The 19,335-nt window shown below is 38.9% G+C and overlaps 2 protein-coding genes across 2 annotated transcripts; both read right to left on the minus strand.

The window, feature by feature from the left end:
• Positions 1-2,974: 2,974 nt before the first annotated feature.
• On the minus strand, positions 2,975-5,438 carry ier3ip1 (immediate early response 3 interacting protein 1). Its single transcript, XM_084934854.1, has 3 exons — positions 5,290-5,438; positions 4,859-4,960; positions 2,975-3,708 (listed from the first exon to the last, which is right to left on the minus strand). Exons 1-3 carry the CDS (start codon positions 5,378-5,380, stop codon positions 3,653-3,655), a joined length of 249 nt encoding a protein of 82 aa, XP_084790980.1. The 5' UTR covers positions 5,381-5,438; the 3' UTR covers positions 2,975-3,652.
• A 1,665-nt stretch (positions 5,439-7,103) lies between these two features.
• Positions 7,104-17,617, minus strand: skor2 (SKI family transcriptional corepressor 2). The gene is made up of 9 exons (XM_084934855.1): positions 17,395-17,617; positions 13,599-15,605; positions 13,007-13,070; positions 12,200-12,277; positions 9,748-9,813; positions 9,504-9,602; positions 9,176-9,243; positions 8,152-8,215; positions 7,104-7,837 (listed from the first exon to the last, which is right to left on the minus strand). Exons 2-8 carry the CDS (start codon positions 15,579-15,581, stop codon positions 8,159-8,161), a joined length of 2,415 nt encoding a protein of 804 aa, XP_084790981.1. The 5' UTR covers positions 15,582-15,605; positions 17,395-17,617; the 3' UTR covers positions 7,104-7,837; positions 8,152-8,158.
• Positions 17,618-19,335: the final 1,718 nt, after the last annotated feature.

A 19,335-nucleotide genomic window follows, 5' to 3' on the forward strand; every position in this document is an offset into this window, starting at 1 on the left:
TGGTCACTGCTGACCCCTGCAGCTCAAATGAAGTACAGGATTATATTTTCAAAACAGAAAAAAACTTGTGTTCTACATTTTTGTGGAGAAAAAAATATATCTTAGTACCATATGTTTAATATCACTCTCTCTTGTCAATATCAATCTCTTTTTGTTATTATAACTTATATTTTTTCAATTTCTATATCTGTAATCAGTTAAGAGGGTTATCCTTAACCACTTAATCACTCATTAGAATAATAAAAAACATATGTGTCCCATCACACTAACAAGTAACAGATGTATCGCATTAGTGGGTCGCTCAGTGCATTCGGATAGATTTAATATGGTGGGAGGTATTAACGCAGCGATAAAGACCTTCTCTCTACAGGATGCCAGAGGCCGCTGATCAAATCCTCTTTGCATGTTACCTCCACATAGTGAATAACAACTGTTGTTTTTTTAGCTTTCTGGTTTTATTTTTTGCATAAATATTTTGAAGCGCACATGATAGATGTGGAAAACATGAAAACATAAGCTAATCTCACAATGTAAATGTATTAATTCAGTACAATGTCTTAAGGTCCTTCCAACAAAAACACAACTTTAACGTGTTGATCTGTTTCTGATTTTAATTCTGGTTTATTTTCAGTAGCTCTTTCTTTTTACACTTCCTCTGGCTCTTGCTATTGCTCTGTTGTTATTAAATTATAATTTCACCTGTAACACCTGTAGCCTTCTCTCTTCCCTGCACTTTTTTTCCATCTAATATGTATTTTAAAAACTGTAATCAGTGATTTGATCTGTGTTGTATTTTGTTTTTCTTTAAACTCTGTTCTATATATTCTGTATTGTTTCACAGAATGTGTATTTTTCCATTTTAGCTACTGTAAATTATATTCAATATGAATACTTTTCAAATTAAACTCTAAAGTAAGCACGACTCACCACAATTCTCTCAAAAAATATTTTTGTGATTTATTATTAAGCGCCCACTGATCAAAACACCACACATCCTCACCTGTGAATTGCAGACACATATTCAGATATAATTGCGTGCTTGCTTATAGTTTTTTTCCTGACCTCCAAGCTAAACGAATCACATGTCAAAGTGGCTTTACAGCACAAATCTCTCTGATAAACATATGCTTGTAATTCCAGCAGATCCCCTTTTGCCCTCGCACCCTCCTCCATCTAATGTTAATAAAAGTGGAGCTTAGCTGGATAGAGAATGGTGATAATTCACTGCATATGGAGATTATTAATGATGTGGAGCTGGACAGACAGAGAAAAAGGAAGTTGAGAGAAATAATGTATGTCAATATTTACACAGTGATATCCTTTATCCAGGTACAAGTGCTCGCTTTTGTGAGTGAGAGTAAAATTTTATAAAAGGGAAATTTGTTAAAAATACTTTTAATAAAGAGTGATGCATGTTACCTTTGTTCCCCAGTAAATCCAAACACAAAGTTGCTATTTATTAAGTGTATCCAGCTAAGATATATACAAATACTCAAAATTTTAAATTCCTTATTATGTGTATGTAATACTGTAGCTTTCTTTTAATTTCTCTGTAGTCTTCAGGAATAGTTCTCCAGGCATCATAAAGGACATTCAAAGCTCTTCTTTGGATGTTGGCTGCTTCAATAATACAGATGCCTGGGCTCTGGGAAGGGCAATCCATGACTGAGTGATTTATTTATTTATTTTAATTCTAGGTATGCTTTTACTGCACTGGCAGTGCATGGAATCATTGAAAAAACTGAAAAATACATCTGTTGCTATTCAGCTTTCCAGATGGTATTGCAAGGAGAGTCAAAATCCAATGGTACTTTTCAAGATTCAAGAAGTTTATTGTCATACACACTGCAAAACACAAATGGTTACGCTGCAATGAAATTCTTACTTTGTGAGTTCCCTTCACACAACTAAGTAAACAACTAACTAACAAATCTCCACTGTGAGCACAGAAAATAATAAATAGAATTAAGTTTATTTAGTTGTGTGAAGGGAACTCGTAAAATAGGATTTTCTGCATTCATAATTCCATTTTGATGAGATCCCCAAAACCAGTGACTGAAATGAAGCCCCCAACCTCCATTTGTTCTACAGATGACTGTAAACACTCACCATTTCACCTCTTTCCTGACCTCCTCCTTACATACTGAGGACTATCACTCCACGAGACCCATTGCTGCTGTTTTTTTGGTTCAGTTCTTGTGCAATTTGGTATATCTCAGTCCTTTCTCACCGTTTTCCTTGCTTAACACTGCTTCTTGACAGCCACCCTTCCACTGAGACAATTTCTGATGATGTTTTTCCTGTTCCTTAAGGACATGACTTTCAGATACGGTTTATCTGTCTTAGGTCCTCCACCTTGTCCAGTTTCCTCAGTACTTTTAAGGACACATTGCATGCTGTGCCAGAATATTCTTTGCCAAGGTTTTGGCTAATTGCTCTTTGGGAATCACCTTGTTGGTACAAGGACTATTTTATAACATTTAGAGCTTGAGTTAGGCGCATTTCTTATGATGGGCTTAACAAACACAACCATTTTTCTGAAAATAAACAAATAAAGTGTAAGGAATGCACTGAAATGAGTGCAAAAGCAGCCAATAGGCTCCAGGCTACTTAAAGACCTTCAGAATTCCCAAACAACTATTGTTCAAGATCACTTTAGAAACATAAAAACAAACAACAGCAAAAAAAACCCAAAACAAAACAAGAAGTGTCTCAAGACTTCTGCACAGTACTGTATGTGAATGTGTAAAGCCACCAGGTAACCATACACTACCGTATTTTTAAATTCAGTTTCACATTGGTCACCAATGTAAATCGGCACCAACCTGACAGAGTGGACAGGCAACATTTATCTTCGTTACTTGCTACACATCTAATATTTCATTCATCAACAAAACAGCTGGAAGTTTTATCGAAATGTCATTTGTTTAAGTTTGTCTGCTGTCACACACAGAAAGCAACATAACATAAGGAATTCCACAACACTGAGTGATAAATTTATTTCAAGACAGTATCTCAATTTTTGTGGCACTGAAGTGTAAACAGTTCAAAATACATTGGTCGGAGCTGCATTTGGCAGCATTGCTTAAAATTTACATCTACACCATTTAGCCTTTTCAGTTCTCAGAGATGGGCTAATTACAAATCAATTCAGCACATATATATGAAGAGATTTGTGAATTGTGTTCCTTTTTGAACCTGCTGTGAGTTGCCCCATAAATGTTTGAAAAAAAAACAAAACTTTGCAGGCCTATTTTACAGTATGAAGTGTCAACAAATCTGTCTGTACCAACAGGTTATTTAAATACTGATTTTAAAAAAACATTTGCAAATGATGTGATATCGGGGATCAAGATGAAACCATCATCCTGTGTGGTCATGACCTCGACAAAATTACATCAATTTTGTCCTTTTAGTGGTGATGAAACACAACAGGAAGTCTGCACCAGCTAATTTTCGGTTCTTCTTCTCTTTGCATTTAAAAATCTGCAGTTGATCTTCTATTTCAGCGCCGGTCAGTTGAAAAACATTTCCGCCCTCCCAATAACTGACAGTGGCAGAAGTCTCTAAATGGCAAAGAGTTCAGGATTTTGTGCGAGTGGCTTTTCATTGGCATGTTTGTGGTCCTCCACCTAAGTTTGGTAGGCGAAGATCAACCAAACAGCAGCAACAGGACGATGCAGGCAGAATTCACTATTATCAAAGGCACTGTAAAAACAAAAGAGTACAAAACACAAAGTAATCAAACTGATTCCATCAGCAACCTCAGAAATATTACAGCTGCTAATTCTTGACTCAAATACATCTGTTGCAGAGTGAATTAAAAATTGAAGAGCACACCAGCAATTTAGCTCATTTAATACTGGGTTATTTAGGAAAAAGTTATTTGATTTTGTTAACATCAGAAAAAAAATGTTTGTTGACAGTCATGATAAACTTAAAGTCCACCCTCTTTCATTTTTAAGATTTTGTGTATTAAACAAAAAATCCTTAGCAGATCTTAAAAATAGGCAAATGCAACTGCAAATGAATAATTACATATGACATATTACAGTGTGTCATTAGTTATTTAATGAAAGCTAAGCCAAAATGCAGAAGCAGTGTGTGAAAAACTAATTGCATCCGATTCACTAACTTGTAAAATCACCTTTCATCAGTCTCTAACGTGATTGTGGATCGGCCCACTCTTCTTTTCAGGGTTGCTTCAGTTCATTGATATTTGTGGTCATTCATGTGCACACAGTTCTCTTAAGGTCCTGCCACAGCATTTCATTGGAGTTGAGTTTTGGACTTCGACTGGGCCACTGAAGCATTTGAATTCTTATCCTTTTTCAGCCATTCTGTAGTAGATTTGCTGCTGGGATTGGGATCATTGTCATCCTGATTGACCCAATTTTGGCCATGACCAAAACAACCCCAAATCTCCACTTTGGTCTTGTCTGTCCAAAGTAAGTCATGCACCCTGTGACATCCTCCTCTGACACACCAACCCTCTGAATGTCCTCTTTCACCACATGAAACTCATAAATCCTGGCTACTCTGGTCACTCCCAATGAAAATCTCAGCTTCAACTGTGCCACCTCTGTCTCTAAATCATATAAAACAGCAGGTCTCACTACTGTCTTTTAAACATTCCCCTTCATTCTTCCTGCCATAAATCACTCTTAACACTTATCTCCACCCACTCCACCCTGTCTCTCCTCTCTTCTTCACCTCTCTTGTGCACTGCCCCAGGTTTTTAACCTCAAGCCTTCACTACCTCTACTCTGTTGTAGCTTCACAGTTACAGTTAATATGAGAGTACATTTACCTATTTTTAAGATCTGCTAAGGATTTATGAACAATACAGCCTACCGACCTCTCATGACAGTCCGGACTGAGCGGATGAGATTGAGAATCTGGGCTTTGATTCCTGGATCATCTCCAAAACCTCCAACTCCCTGGTCAACACCCCAACCAACTGCAGACACACGGAGAAATAAAGGAGAAGAGAAAGTACAGGAGACAGATGGGAAGAAAGATGAGAAACACCAGTAAATGAGATAGCAGATGCATGTATACGTGTTTATTTTCCAGTTTAAAAAAAAGACCAGCAGCTTTAATGTTATTCAAAACATTGCATTTTTTTCTCTGTAATGCTCAACCCTTAATTCTTCCTTATAAATCCCAAACAGGAGCCTCTCCATTAACCAAGAGGCAGCCTGCTAAGTGTATACGCGTAGCTAGCTGCTTTTAACCAGTTATTTCACTATATGATGTACGTGACATAAAATACACTTAAACACTTACTCTTGCTGAGAAATCTCTCCTCATGCAACACAGCGATTGCATTGGTACACAGAATAGCGGTCTGGATGAGAGAGTAAAGAGTAAACGCCATGCTGGCAACTTCTTCTCCTCCTCCTTCTTCTACCGCCACTCCCAGAGATGCTGCTGCCGTAAACAGGCATGCCGACGTCGTGCAACAGACGTAGCCAGATTTTTTTTTGTCTCGTAAATCAAAAAGGGGACTTTTAGTTCCAGTCATTCAATACTAAAATCCTGAAAAGAAAAACAGCAAGATAACAAGGTACCTTTTAAATTATTTTTTCTATAAACTTTGATTTTCTGTTCTCTTTTTGAACACCAAATTATATTTTTAAAACACACACACACACGCGCGCGTGCAATGAATATTAAGTGACCACATCACTCAATTACTCTTTTCTTATACTGTTTTATTGGTGTTTTTCCATCCTATTTTCATTTGATTTACCTGCCCTGTTGTTTTATGCCATTTAGCTGTTCGGCTGTTGTTTTGAATTGGTCTTATAAATCAGTTTGACTTCACTCTTACCTTTTTTTTAAAATTTCTACAGCATCTTTAAGAGGCAACACAAGCATGCATGCAGATCCCCAAGTGCTTGCTTATTGCAAACTTGATTCACTCATTCACACATACATTTACACAAGCACCTTTTTCTATGGCTAAGCAAGTTTAACTTAACAGTCCCACACTCACACTCTGATGGATGCACTGAGCATTCAATATCTTGCTGAAGGACAGTTTGACATATAGAAAAACACTTACTTCTGACTAGTCAACAGCCCACTTCATCTTCTGAACCACACTTCCCATAAAACATAAGTTTGCATTTAGATATAATAACCGGGATCTTCTTAACAGCCTGCTTTTAGTTTCAGAAAGAACTTCATGTAAATATGCTCTGGGTAAAGGGACTCCATCCACACAAACATGAACTAGTCCTCCACATTCAGTTTTTCATATAGACTTTTAATTTACACATAAATAGTAGAGAAACTACAAGAACATTCTGAAATACATCTGCAATAACAGCTTCTAATGATAACATTTTCTCAGTAAATGACAACTTTGTCCATTTATTTTATAAACAAGATGAGTGGGTTGTCACTTTTGCTCTTTTTGATTTTGCTCAAACATCACCATCATTGCCACCACCCCTGTGTCTCTTTCTTTTTCATTTCACATTATAATAAATAGTATTATCACAACTGGGGTCTCAGGAGTTGATACTCAAATAAATAAGCAAAAAAACAAAAACAAAACGCACACACACACACAGAGATAGGTAGAATGACTGTGAAGATCAGTATTCACATGTATGACATTTTATACAATAAGGTGAAATAATTTACATATAAATATACAACACTGACAAACTTCAGGCCTTTGCTCTCGGATGCTCTTTCTGGAGAGAAAGCACGTGTACAGAGTTTTTCATTTCCAAAACAACGAGGCAGATTCTGCAGTTGATGGCAGCAATATTTATTTAGTGATAATCATAAGACGTTACAACAGGAAAACGTCTTGTGGGAGAATGAACCATACCTTCACTGTGTCTTACAGCTGCTCAGTTCCATATGGTACACAGTCTGCAGTTAATGTGACACAGGGCATTATTTCAGGTAACTCTGACTTTATAAATAAAGTATTAAATATAATCAGATGTGACATTAATTAAGGACAAGGTAAAAACGGTGGTTTTGAAATGCTGTTAATAGAGTTGTAAACTGCAAAATTTATGAATATATATATATATATATATATATATATATATATATATATATATATATATGTGGACGGTTTTTTTGTGGTACCATGTTGTAATAGTACCATTGTAAATTCAAGTGCTTTATTTATTTATTTATTTTAATTCATCTGACATACTAAACCAAGGTTGTGTGTGTCCAGCCACTGACAAACTGGTGGTGGTGGCTCGTGTTTACAGGGAAGGATTAGAGTTGAACATGATGAAGTCCCTTTGGGATCAAATGTTGATAATAAATAAATGTTGTCGTGCTTGTTTCTCTTCAGGGCCATCACTTGGTGATACAAATACAACCTATCTTAGTCCTTTTTCATCCAGAGTTTGGCCAATGTACAGTTGAGCCCACGGGCAGATAAAAACATCCAATCTTTATTTACTTTTTTTTATGCCTGGAAATTAGTTTTCTGACATCTACAACTGCCTTCCTGGTGGTCCTCAAAGGCCGAGGTTGCTTTGGTCCCGGTTGGCTAATGCTTTGAACGTGACTGCCAACACACTCGCAGTGTCACAGGTTTCAGTCAATTAAGTTCAGTTAGGGAACTTGAACCAGGGAAGAAGAGGAAAAACTTTAGAAATCTTTTACCAGTATGATGTCCCACAGCCTCACATGAGTTCTTAGCAGGCAGTGTGTAGAGAGCAACTAACAGAGGCGATATCGAAGAAGCAGCAGAATAATTGCTGTCCCGCGAAAAGTAATATAATGTATGATATAGTTTTCACATCCTCTCTGTCGGTGATGGTCTCTGTCAGTTTTCTGTGTGCTAATCCTAAAAAAAAGGGAAATTACATTAGTTTTACATTCAGGGTAAGAGTTTTTCCATACTGATTTAACCGATTGTTTAGAATCACCCCAGAAAATTATAATAAAATTTAGCCAGTAATGCCAAATGTGTTAATGCTATAAGACAGTTTATTATCAATCAAATGAAAATTAAGTATATTTCACTGTCTTGCCATTATCTCTATTATGATGTAAATATGAGGCTTAATAATGTGTAGCTTGTCAAAAGCTTTTTATGTGATAACTATTTATTTTTACATTTCTTCAAGCTTCATTTTAAATTTACTGAAAAATATTTACCTCTTTGCTACTTGTTGAGATGGGAGCTGATCTTTTCTTTTCTGATGATGTTTGCGTAGGGAATCTGAAAGGCAAAAACACGACATAAAACGTTACATTCTTCCTAAAGAAATACCTTTAACACTGAAAAAGGTTCTCTAAAGTAAACTTTACTATTATGATGTTATCATTGGTGGAAATATGAAAATCCAAAACTCTAGCCAAGCTGGTGAAAGTAAAAGTCTGTCAACACAAATTAAACATTTTTTGGAGTTCATTTGCATGTCTGTGTGAAATTAATGTGTCGTTACTCTCAGACAGATCCATCTGCTGGTTCTAGACACATTTGTCAATTGTTTACGTGTGTATGTGCATTTGGTGTGCACATACAGGCTTATAAATTAGCTTGAACCCATATTCATAATCGCCTGCCTTTGTGATTACATGAATGCATGTTCTTGTGTGCGTTTTGGCGCACGCCTTGCCACTGTGTGCACACAAGCGTGTACAGTGGTGGCATGTGTCAGAAAACAAAGACAAACAGCGTCTGTCAGCCTGTCTGCCAGCTGCTCCAGTGATTGATGTCGACGGAAACACTCAGATGGCTGCAAAGGAACTTCTCACCCGTGAAAGACAAACTAGATGATTGGCTCTGTCTTTTGATGGACAAATAAGCAAACGCATGTGTCCGGTCAAGTCCTAGTGATGGCTTCATTTATTCAGCATTTAATTTTTGTTTTTGTTTTAACCCATGGCAAGGATTTCCCAAGTATGCATACAATCTCTAGCAGTAGTCAGAGAATTGACTGGCACATTTCCTCATTGGTTTTTGATTTTTTTTTGTTTCGGTTGATGTGATGTCACTGTATTTTAGTAAGTACTGCATAATTAGTCTTAATTATATTTTTTCTCAAAATCCTTGCAGACAATTTTTAAGGCAATCATGAAGATTTTCTTTTAATTTGTGTATCTAAAAAAGGGTGTTTAATTTGTCATTTAAAAGCATATTTCCATCAGTGTTAAGCACTAACATTAGTAGTCTTACCATCTGTAACTGTTGGACCATCTCCTCTCTGTAGGCAAGCTCTCGTTTCATCTGATCTTGAAAATTGTCTGAAATTAGCGTACAATAAAAACAAACCTTGATTAGGTGGCGCGTGTATTGTCATTTTGGAAAATTGGAGTGATAAAGACAGCCGATGACAGAAAAGGGTTGAGCAAAAAAATCGGGGAAAATAAAAAACTGAAAGGTAAAAATGGGGATAAAGGTAAAGGTGTAAGAGACTGCAAGAAAGACAGAAAAGGAGAAGTTGCCCTTCAGAGTATGGAAACTAAAAGGAAATCAGGGTGAGGGGGGAAAAAAACTGACTTACGGAAGACAGGAAATGGTGAGGTGCCCTTCAAAGCGTGAAACTCTTGCTCCAGTCTCCTCCTGAAGTCGATCTGTTCCAGCAGAACCTTCTGGAGCTCTTCTACAGAAGGACAGAAGAAAGCAGAAGGAAAATATGATAGTGGTTGCATTAAAATATTCTCTCACAATCTCACAAATGTCCATCTAGTATAGATTACTAGTTTTCTATGGTCAGTGCAGCTGAGATGTGCTCAAACAGCCCTTACCTTTCTCCATGCTCTCAACATCCTTTTTCAGCTGCACAGGAGAAGCAGCACCCTGGCTTTGATCGCCTGAAAACATGAAGAGACTTAATTTCAAACTTTGAAATTAATTGTTAACTAAACTGGGATTTGATCCATGAACAGGAAATGAGTACAAAACAAACAAATAAAAATAATGAATTTAAGGCCATGCTCATAAACTATAAATGATCTTGAAATCAGTTATTCAAAAGCAACCGGAAAAGCTACAAATGTAAGTGAAGTTAAGTGAAAGCATCAGGCATCATTTGATCGCCTAAAGGAGGTTAGGTCTGTTTGTTAGATCAGGATAAGGATGAGAACAGAAGAAGAAAAACACAACAGACTGGATGGCAAAAGTGTGAGGAAAAATTAGGAGAAACAATGTCCATAAACATTTAATAAATCAGTATGAATAACAAAGAAAAAATAGAAAAATACAATAAAATTTGCTGATCAAAAGACTGATCAAAAAGAGAGTGATAACCCTTCAGAAACTAAAAGAAGTCAGCTGACTTTGTGTGCAGAAAGCCAAAGTTAAGTGTAAGTATAAAGTGAAGTATTGCAAAAACAACTTAACTGCAGTCTCCATTATTTGGACAGAACTACTTGGTTTTTATTTTGTCATGGACTAATTTAGTTTCCTCCTCTCTTCAGCTGTAAGTGAAGCATTGCAATTCATGTTCTGGCCTCTAGGTGTCAGTACAAGTTCATGGAAACTACTTATGATGACCGGAGACTATGACGAGCTTTACTGTTCTCGCCTCTTATTGTAATATCATGCTTCATCCAATCTAGTCAGAGAGATTTGAGTCAATCATCTGGTGGCTGTTAAAGCTGAAGAACGGCGGAGATGTGGAAAGTTTTTATTTTACTACAAAAGTTAAGATTTTTTGACCAATACAAGTAGTTCCTGCAAACTAAAGCAGGATTTAAAAGCCATAAATATGGTTAAAAAAACATCCTCAAAGTTAATAGTGTGAATGTTTTATAAAATATATGTTTTGTCTGTTTTGTCTTTTTTTTTTTTAACTCCTGGAGGATAAATCTACTTGTTGCTTTAAAAGTCTGCCATCCTCAGAACAAATATCTCCATTACATGCTGTGTTTTTCCTTCAGATTTCCAGTGTCTGCCATGGTAAGCATGCATGTGTGTGTTTGAGCTAATGTCTGAATTGTGACAATGAGGCATTGAACGCCTTAATGAAGCAAGTGAGCACCCTCGATATGTGTATCCTCCTCCAGTCATTTCATGTCCTGGCTCCTTAAGCCTCCCTATGCTTCTCTCTCTCTCTCATTTAGAATAGAGAGAGCTCTCCTCTCTCCTCCTCTCCTCTCTCCTTTCCTCTCCTCTCTCTGTCTCATTTGACAAGCAAATTTGCAGACAGTGCCCGAGGATAACAACCTCGTTTGACAGTCAATTAACCGTGAATAGTCAAAGCCAAGGCGGTTTGCATTACATAAATGGAAAATTAGATTATTTTTTCTCCCTAGAAACAGAGGGAGAGTTTAAAGACAGTGGAGGGGGGTGGAGGGACTCGGAGGAATCAGGCCTTCTAATCACGTAGAGCTTCCCACCGCCCAGGGAGACGTTTGGCAATCAGGGGAAAGGTGGTCTCATTTAATTTGTTTCGTGTAATTTTTCGAAATACATTATACATTATGCACAGGGATCATTACGATGTGTGTGCGTGTAGGGGTTGAGGGAATGGGGGGTAGATATAAATGTTGGCACAGATGTCATAAAGCACTTTTAATGTCTTCCTGACAGATATAAAAAGGTAATAAGCTGTGATCTTTTTCAAACGGGAAAGGTTTTTTTGCGCTGAGAAAGGGGAAAAAAGGCAATTATGTCGGGGGCGATATGGGTCTGGGATGGAGATTGCCAGCGCGGCTGCTTATCTCTGAGCTGATGTTTTCTTGTTGAACTATAACGGCCCCCCTAAGAGTAACAGCCCTAGCGACAACGCCACTAAAGAGAGGAGCCGTGGCAGAGCGGCGAAAGAGGCAGCTTTGCACTGCTGTTTCATCTCTGTGTGTATTTATATAAATCCCTTAACTTGCCATCTGAGAGGACATGGAGATGGAGATGGATAAAGCTTAAGAGTCAAAGGCTTTCCCTCACTGACTGAACTGTTCTGAATGTCATTTGTGTAAGAAATCAGTGTCATTTTGCATATAAAGTCATAAAGTGTCAGTTTTTAATCAGCATTTTAATCACAAGTAGGTTTACTTTCTAATATAAATAATAATCAGTGTCATCAAACACCAAATATAAGCAGACGGTACCCATTCCATCCCAATAATTATACTTTCAGTGTCTGATTTGCCAGTTTCAACTTTTGCCTTTAGTTTATTTTCTGTATTCTATCTGAATGTAGCTGTTTTGCAACCACTTATAAAAAAAGAATAAATACAAAAACGTGAGTTTTTATACCTGAGTTCTCCCTCCAGTAGTCCGGGGCCGACGTCTCAGTCTCTGGTACAAAGAAACTATTCTGTTCTTTTGTTTCATCTGAGAAAAGATGAGAGCGAAAGACAGGAAGACAGACAGGAAGAGAGATTCAGTAAGGGCCATTGGCTGAGCTGGTTATCCGGACACATGGAGATAACTAAGTGTACGCATGATGTGTGCGTCTCCTTTGTGTGTATGCATTTGGGAGCTATGGTCGAGCGTACGCATGTGTGTTTGTCAACGCACTGCGAGAAAACACGGGGAAGACATTTTCTCCGGGAAAAGGGTCAGAGTGGGAGATGAGAGGAGCAAATGAAACGTCACAGGAATATGAGCCTCACAGGAACACAGGGACACTATAAAACCACTCACTCAGACAATAAATGAAACAAAGATGCTATAATACAACAGACTCGGACATCTGATGAAGCAAATAGTAACAGTTTGCTGAAATAGATTGTGTAATGCTATTTGATGAAACAGTGTAAAAAACATTTGATGAAACTGAGACATCGTAAAACAACTGCAGGGTGGAAGATGTAGCGTCCAACAAACCATGCAACCAATATAGTGATTTCTGGAGATTATATATGAAAGATTATTTGCTGTTGCAAATTTGATGGAGAAAAAAAAGGATGATGCTTAATGTGCTTTTTAACTTTTGTGTCAACAACTATTTTTCAGTTTCAAAACGAATGCATTTAATTAGATTTCTGCAATGCCGCGTTCTGTGTTGTGGAGACTTTAAAATGAAAAACTGTTCCAAAAGATTAAAACGTTTGCGCTTACCGGAAATGCTGGAATTGTCTTTGGTTGCATATGCAGGAAGTCCTTCGTCTCTGTTTTTGTGAACCTGGAAATCAAATATAGTTGATAAATATTTAATTTACATGTTGCATAAGACAATAAATTTAAAAAACTGGAACATGCACTGAGGCAGGGCAGTCTGATTCTGATAATACTAATACTACTAATAATTTAATCTGCAATATACTGGAGACTATGCTTTTATTCCACAAAAAGAATACTGAGATAAATCTGCAGTATGTTGCTAGATGATAGTTTAACCCCCCCAAAGAAAACCATCGTCAAAATTGAACCTCTACTTCCTCCTCCTCTTGGAGGTCTGGTTAACATGGGAGTCGACAGGTTAAAGATTAGAGTTGCCCTAACAAGCTGGGGTGACAGAGGGAGAACGAACACAACGTGGCCATTAAACAAGCCACACCTGGGCCTATTAGCTAGTATCAGAGTGAGGTGACTGTTTTCATGTCTACGGGGAGAAACCAGCCTATCAATCTGCTTATGCAGATCACACCACTGCCTGACTGCGGCACCATTTAAATAATAATTAGCTAAAGTGGCCTGTGGGGATATTTACGTTTTTGTAAGCTGTGTCCTCCCGGTGAGGTGGGGTGGAGCTTGAGAGAGGTAAGCTGGCAGGAGGGGAGGTGGGCAGGCTGGGAGACTCCTGCTGGATCGGATCTGAGGAGGATCGAGGGGACGTACCGGGATACATTGCGCCACTCCCTCTGTCTTTCCCCCTATCCTCTCCAGCATTGTCACTCAGCGCAGAGAGGTACAGGTTGGTTTGAGTCTGTGGTGGTCTGTTTGTAAAGCTTCCCCCCTCTTCATCATCTTGCTTTGATGACTCCACATCCACTTCCCCCTCCTCCTCACTTTCTGCTCCCTCCGGTTCCCCATCACCTCCACTTTCACTTCCATAGCTGCAACTGCTAGTTGGTGATAGCCGTGGGTGTTGGTCTGATCTGGTGACTACAAAGTCTTCATCCGTTGCTCCAGTGACCCCTCCGCCATTGCTGTGGAGCTTGGCAATGCTTTCTGCATCTTTGATGACAGGTCGGAACGCAGAGCCATAGCTTGACTTCCTTGACTGGAGAGTTGGGTTCTCCAGTAGTTTGAGCCAGCCCTCTGAGGTGACAGGGCGAGGGTCGGTGGTAACTGTTGTACACTCTGTGTCAAACAGCCCAGATTTGGGTGTGGTGGACCCGCCACTGGGAGTCATAGTTGCATTGATCCCACTTCCATTTCCACTCACAGCTCCAGATTCACTGGGGTCTGAGAGATCCAGAAAGGCCTGCCTCAGTGAGGGGTTGTCTGTCAGGGAGGAGAGGGTGCTGGGCTGAGGATGGATGTAAGTGGGGACAGGGATTCCTCCTGCTGCTCTTGGTGGCCAAAACATGCAGAAAGGAGGATAAAAAGAGTCTTTTCGACCGGGCCATAAAAGACCAGACAACCCTGCCCCTTTCTGTCCAGCTGGCACATCACTGTCCTCTTTTTTCTGCTGGCAGAGGCCAAATGCTGGAAAGGGATAAGGGGAGGGGAAGAGTGATGTAGGAGGGAACTTCTGCAGCATGCCGAAACCTTTGCTTGGGACAGGAATGACAGGGTAACTACGTGGTGTCTTACGAGGAGAAAGACTCCCTCCATCCAGATCATCCTCATCTTCAAAGCGGGTTCTTTTCTGAGCACCCAGCTCAGGTCCCATTACGTGAGGCACCACTGAACCTGACAGACTCTTCATGGGACCCATAGCAGAACAATGGGAAGACGAGGGCAAGGCTCTCTTTCGGCTGCCTCCATTGAACATAGCTTTGACATCTTCCCACGCATAAATTAACTCCTCTGGTGGATGTTTGTCGGTTAGTTTGAGGTGTCGTCGCCAGGAATTAAAGTTGGCAGCATCAGGCTGGGTATATTTGGTTTCTGGTGTTGAGCGGTGGGAATGGAAAATAAACTTATTTGGGGAGAAGTACATGTTGCAGAAGGAACACTTGATGCATTTGGCCCTTGAACTATTGTAGCGTGCAGGAATGAAGTTACCACGGCAACCCCAGGCGCACTCATGCGTTACATCGAAGGCAAAGTTGTCGGGCAGTTTCGGCGGCGAGTTCTCTCCGAGAAAGGACTTGCACAGACGCTCAGCTTCACGCTTGGTGATCATGCCACAGCGTCGTGACGAGATGGGCATGGCGCCGGCCCTTCGGAGTATCTCCAGCTGAACCGGCGTGCACTGAACACAGGTGATGCCCAGAGCCACCCGACGATTGTGAATCTCATTATAACTGTAATTCTTGAGGAGTGTGTTGGAAATCTGCGCCAAGCAAAGTCTCTCTGTGTTATCTATGACCAGTGATACAATGGGAACGCCATAAAGGAAGACCTGGCCAACCTGGTTGGGTTTGAGTGGTGAGGAGGAAGAAGAAGGAGAGGGTGACGATAAGGAAGAGGATGAAGAGTGGTGATGGGTGGGCCTGGGTGGAGTCAGGGGTTCCTGTTGGTAGGGGCCTGTTGAGCTTGTCATTATGATATCAGTAGGGCTTGAAAGATGAGTCTTGTCCATGCTCGGATAAAAAGTAAAAAAAACCTGGAAAGAAAGAAAGAAAGAAAGAAAGAAAGAAAGAAAGAAAGAAAGAAAGAAAGAAAGAAAGAAAGAAAGTTCAACATTTATTAATTCATAAATAACCTTTTACACCAGTTCACGAGCGCTTCTCTACCTGTATTATCAGCAATATGAAATGAGTTTCTTATTACCTAATATACACTTCGACCAAATAAATATACCTCAAAATAATAAATAACAGAGAAGTGGATAAGGGAGAGCAAAGAGAATAAATAAAAAATCCAGTGAAATGTAACATTTTGAATTAAATGTATCTGATTACCCTTTCAAAGTCTGTTTTTTAAGAAAGTTAACAATTAATTTAGAAATATTTTGACATCACAGCTAAATGCTTATTTTAATATTTTTAATGTATTTTAATTTCTGACTATTCTTGCAATTTCATAAGGGGCACAGAAAACGAAGCTGAATTGTGCAGATGGAATATTATTACTGTTACTTGTTTTGATGGCAGCAAATATATTTTTTTAATGCTTAGGAGGTATATCTTGATGTGGCTCCTGTGAATTTTTGAATTATCAAATGGGAAAAATGATTCAGGAGGATGAGAAAACACTCTTTCATAACCACTGCTGTGAAGTGTACTTTAAAAAAAGAATCATTTAAAAATAATTTAAAATAAAATAATGTAAATACCACCAATAGCACATACGGTATTTTAATAAGGCTGCATATAGTTATTATTATTATTTCTGTACCATTCACAAGGCTTTGCTTATATGATGCCAATCTTATTGCCTTCAATAGAACTGTGGCACTTCAGATGTCCCATTCGTGCGTTACTTCATATACTTTTTATTGTGTTTATTTATTGTGTTTATTTTAATATACCTTATATTTTTGCATATATTTTAAGTATGATAATGATAACTACTGAATATAACGAATAGTGTAAAATAAGAGATTTATATGAGCTTCTTGAGAATAAAAGTTATTTTTTGTAAATGTATTATAAATATATTGTTTCTACTTTTTTTAGAAACAGCAAATTTGCATGTCAGAAATTTCCATAATTCACTTACAGCGCATCTGTCTTATATTGGTTCTGCATTCACACACAGTTGTGATATATTTTAAAAACCGGTATAATATTTTACGAACATTCCACAAAATTTAAAATTAAAGAGATCGTTGCTAAGAAATTACAATACATTTATACATTCTAAGAAATTTAATAATCACATTGCGTATTACAGAAAAAGGACACTGGGTCTAAGAATGTAAAACAACTGCGGTGTTTTTCTTCTTCTTCTATTTGATTTAACTACTCATAGGTACAGCATAAAGACGACACGCAGGACTCCGCATATCAGAACTTTAACTCAAGAATTCAGTCCGTCTTTAATTTTTACTATATTAAAATTTTTCTTTACATATTTCTTTTCTTTTCTTTTTTTATGCTGTTTGTTTTTCTTTTTTTTTTTTTGCCGAAAACACATATGCTTCCATTAAAGTTTTCATAAGTGGCTTTCACGTTTAACTTCGGTAGAACAAAATTAAAACAGCAACAATAACAACAACAACAAAATAATAACAATAACAACAACAACAACAACAACAACAAAAGCAATAATAATAACAATATATTCCAAGGAAATCTAGAGGACTGTGAGTTATACATGCATCGCATTTTCGAATAATTTTTACAAGCTTGTTCTCTGTCCCCACTGTTCATGTAACACAAATCGATAACAGTCTACACTTTTACAACACTTTAACCAGAGTAAGCTCGGGAATGATCAGCAGTCCTTACCTTCGACTTCTGGGGAAAATCCCAAAACGCGTCAAAAATATCCCCGTCACGAGAGAAATCGATTTATCCTGCGCAGCTTTAAAAGACTCATTTTATCACGTAAAAAAACAAACAAACGAGAAACCTTGTATCCGGGAAACACGTGGAAGCGGCACCGGCTATTTTTTATTTATTTACTTTTTAACTGTGGAGAGAGCCTGCTCATGATGTGAGTAAACTGCGGCGCTCGCGCCGGCTTTATTCCCTTTTCTGAGACACCTCGCGCAGTCCTAATCCCCCCCTCCTCTCTCTCCCTCTCTCTCTCTCTCTCCCTCGCGCGCTCTCTCTCTCACCCGGCAGCACACCTGCCTCGAGTTTGATTGGCGTGTGGCGCGAGCTCAGCCCACCATCCGGGACAGACACCCGCACACCTTCACGCGCGCACACAGACCTCCCACCTCCCGCCTTCCCTCACTGCGCCGCTCTGTCCAAGTGAACAGCTAAAATGACGTCTCCCTAACTGTCAGCGAAACGCTGGAAAACTCAAATTAACGCCACAGAGGTCCAGGGTAACATACGCACGACACCGGAATGCGTCCAGAGCGTGCGCCTTCAAACTTTAAACAGCCACCTACACTAAAAAAAGACAAACCCAGGATTTAGGAGGGGCGCAATTTTAGCTATTTTACTTACCATATCATCGGCCTAATGAATATTAATTTCAGCTTAAGTGGTTATTTCCACATAGAACCAACCATAGCTACGCTACAAGCTGTTGCCATCAGATGGTTGTCTGCTGTTGGTCCGCGGGACGCACACCCCGAGTTGCAAATTAATTACCACCAAACTGATGTTAAAAGAGACTGCTGGCAGCACACACTGTCCGCCGAAGAGACTTGAATTGGAAATATGGCTTTTAAACACAGACATGGTGTGGAGTAAAACACTAGCTTGGCCGTGGGGGCCGAAGAAAGGAAAAATAAAAGCTGAGACAGCAGACAGACAGGCCGGCAGACAGTCTGAGGATCAGAATAATATCTATCAGGGCAGCTGATACCCACATTCAACGCTGAGCAGGCTTTTGGAAATATGACTGTCTAAACATGTGCAGGTCGTTTCCAGGACTTTTAAACGGCAGCAGGAAGCACACTGCAAACTATATCATATGTTGTAACCGAGGCTCAGCGATGCACCCAACTAACACACGATGCTATAAAAGGTGCAATTCACCTGATAAGGGCCCTTAAAAAATTTCAGCAGAGGGATCGGATAAGTGTTCCCGGGGGAGGGGTTCAGAGCATTTGTTACCAAACCCTTACTCCAAGCTCCGAAGCAGGTGTTTTTGCAACTGCTGAATTACTCCTTCCACTAAAAATATGCAGGCAAATTACACATGTGAAGCGAAGACCTAAATATGAAGTCCATAACCCAGATACTAGCGGCCTCACATTTATCTGAAGTTATCCGCAAAATGATCTCGTTTAACTCTTCATGCGAGTGCACTCATGGGGAAGTCCTAGTTCCAAATACTGATCGTCCTTGTTAATTAAGACACGTTGATAACAAAGTTGCTCTCAGGACAGATTCTTCTGTGGCTCGTCGTGGGGCAGGATGGAAACTTTATGTAGGAAATAAGAAAGAGACCACTCTCAGAAAGCAAACTGCACACATGTTAAACATCAACACAGGTGTGTTTGTCTCTGAACTGCAAATTATAACTGAGGTATCTCAACTTCTAAGGAACTTTTTAGCAGAATGTTTTTGAAAAGACACGAAGGTTGGAATAAATTTTATCCCCACTTTTATTATTATCTTAGTTGTCGGAAGGTGAAATAAACAATTACCACGGGGGCAAAACACGCAGGGATCTTTATTTGCTCCGAATTGCCTGAATAAATAAAAGCTGCAGTGCGGGCTAATATTTTATTTTGTCTAAATTACACATAAAATGTTGTAACGTTC

The sequence above is a fragment of the Perissodus microlepis genome, chromosome 7 (assembly GCF_051167445.1).
Source record: "Perissodus microlepis isolate ML-2025 ecotype Zambia chromosome 7, ASM5116744v1, whole genome shotgun sequence".
Taxonomy (NCBI): Eukaryota; Metazoa; Chordata; class Actinopteri; order Cichliformes; family Cichlidae; genus Perissodus; species Perissodus microlepis.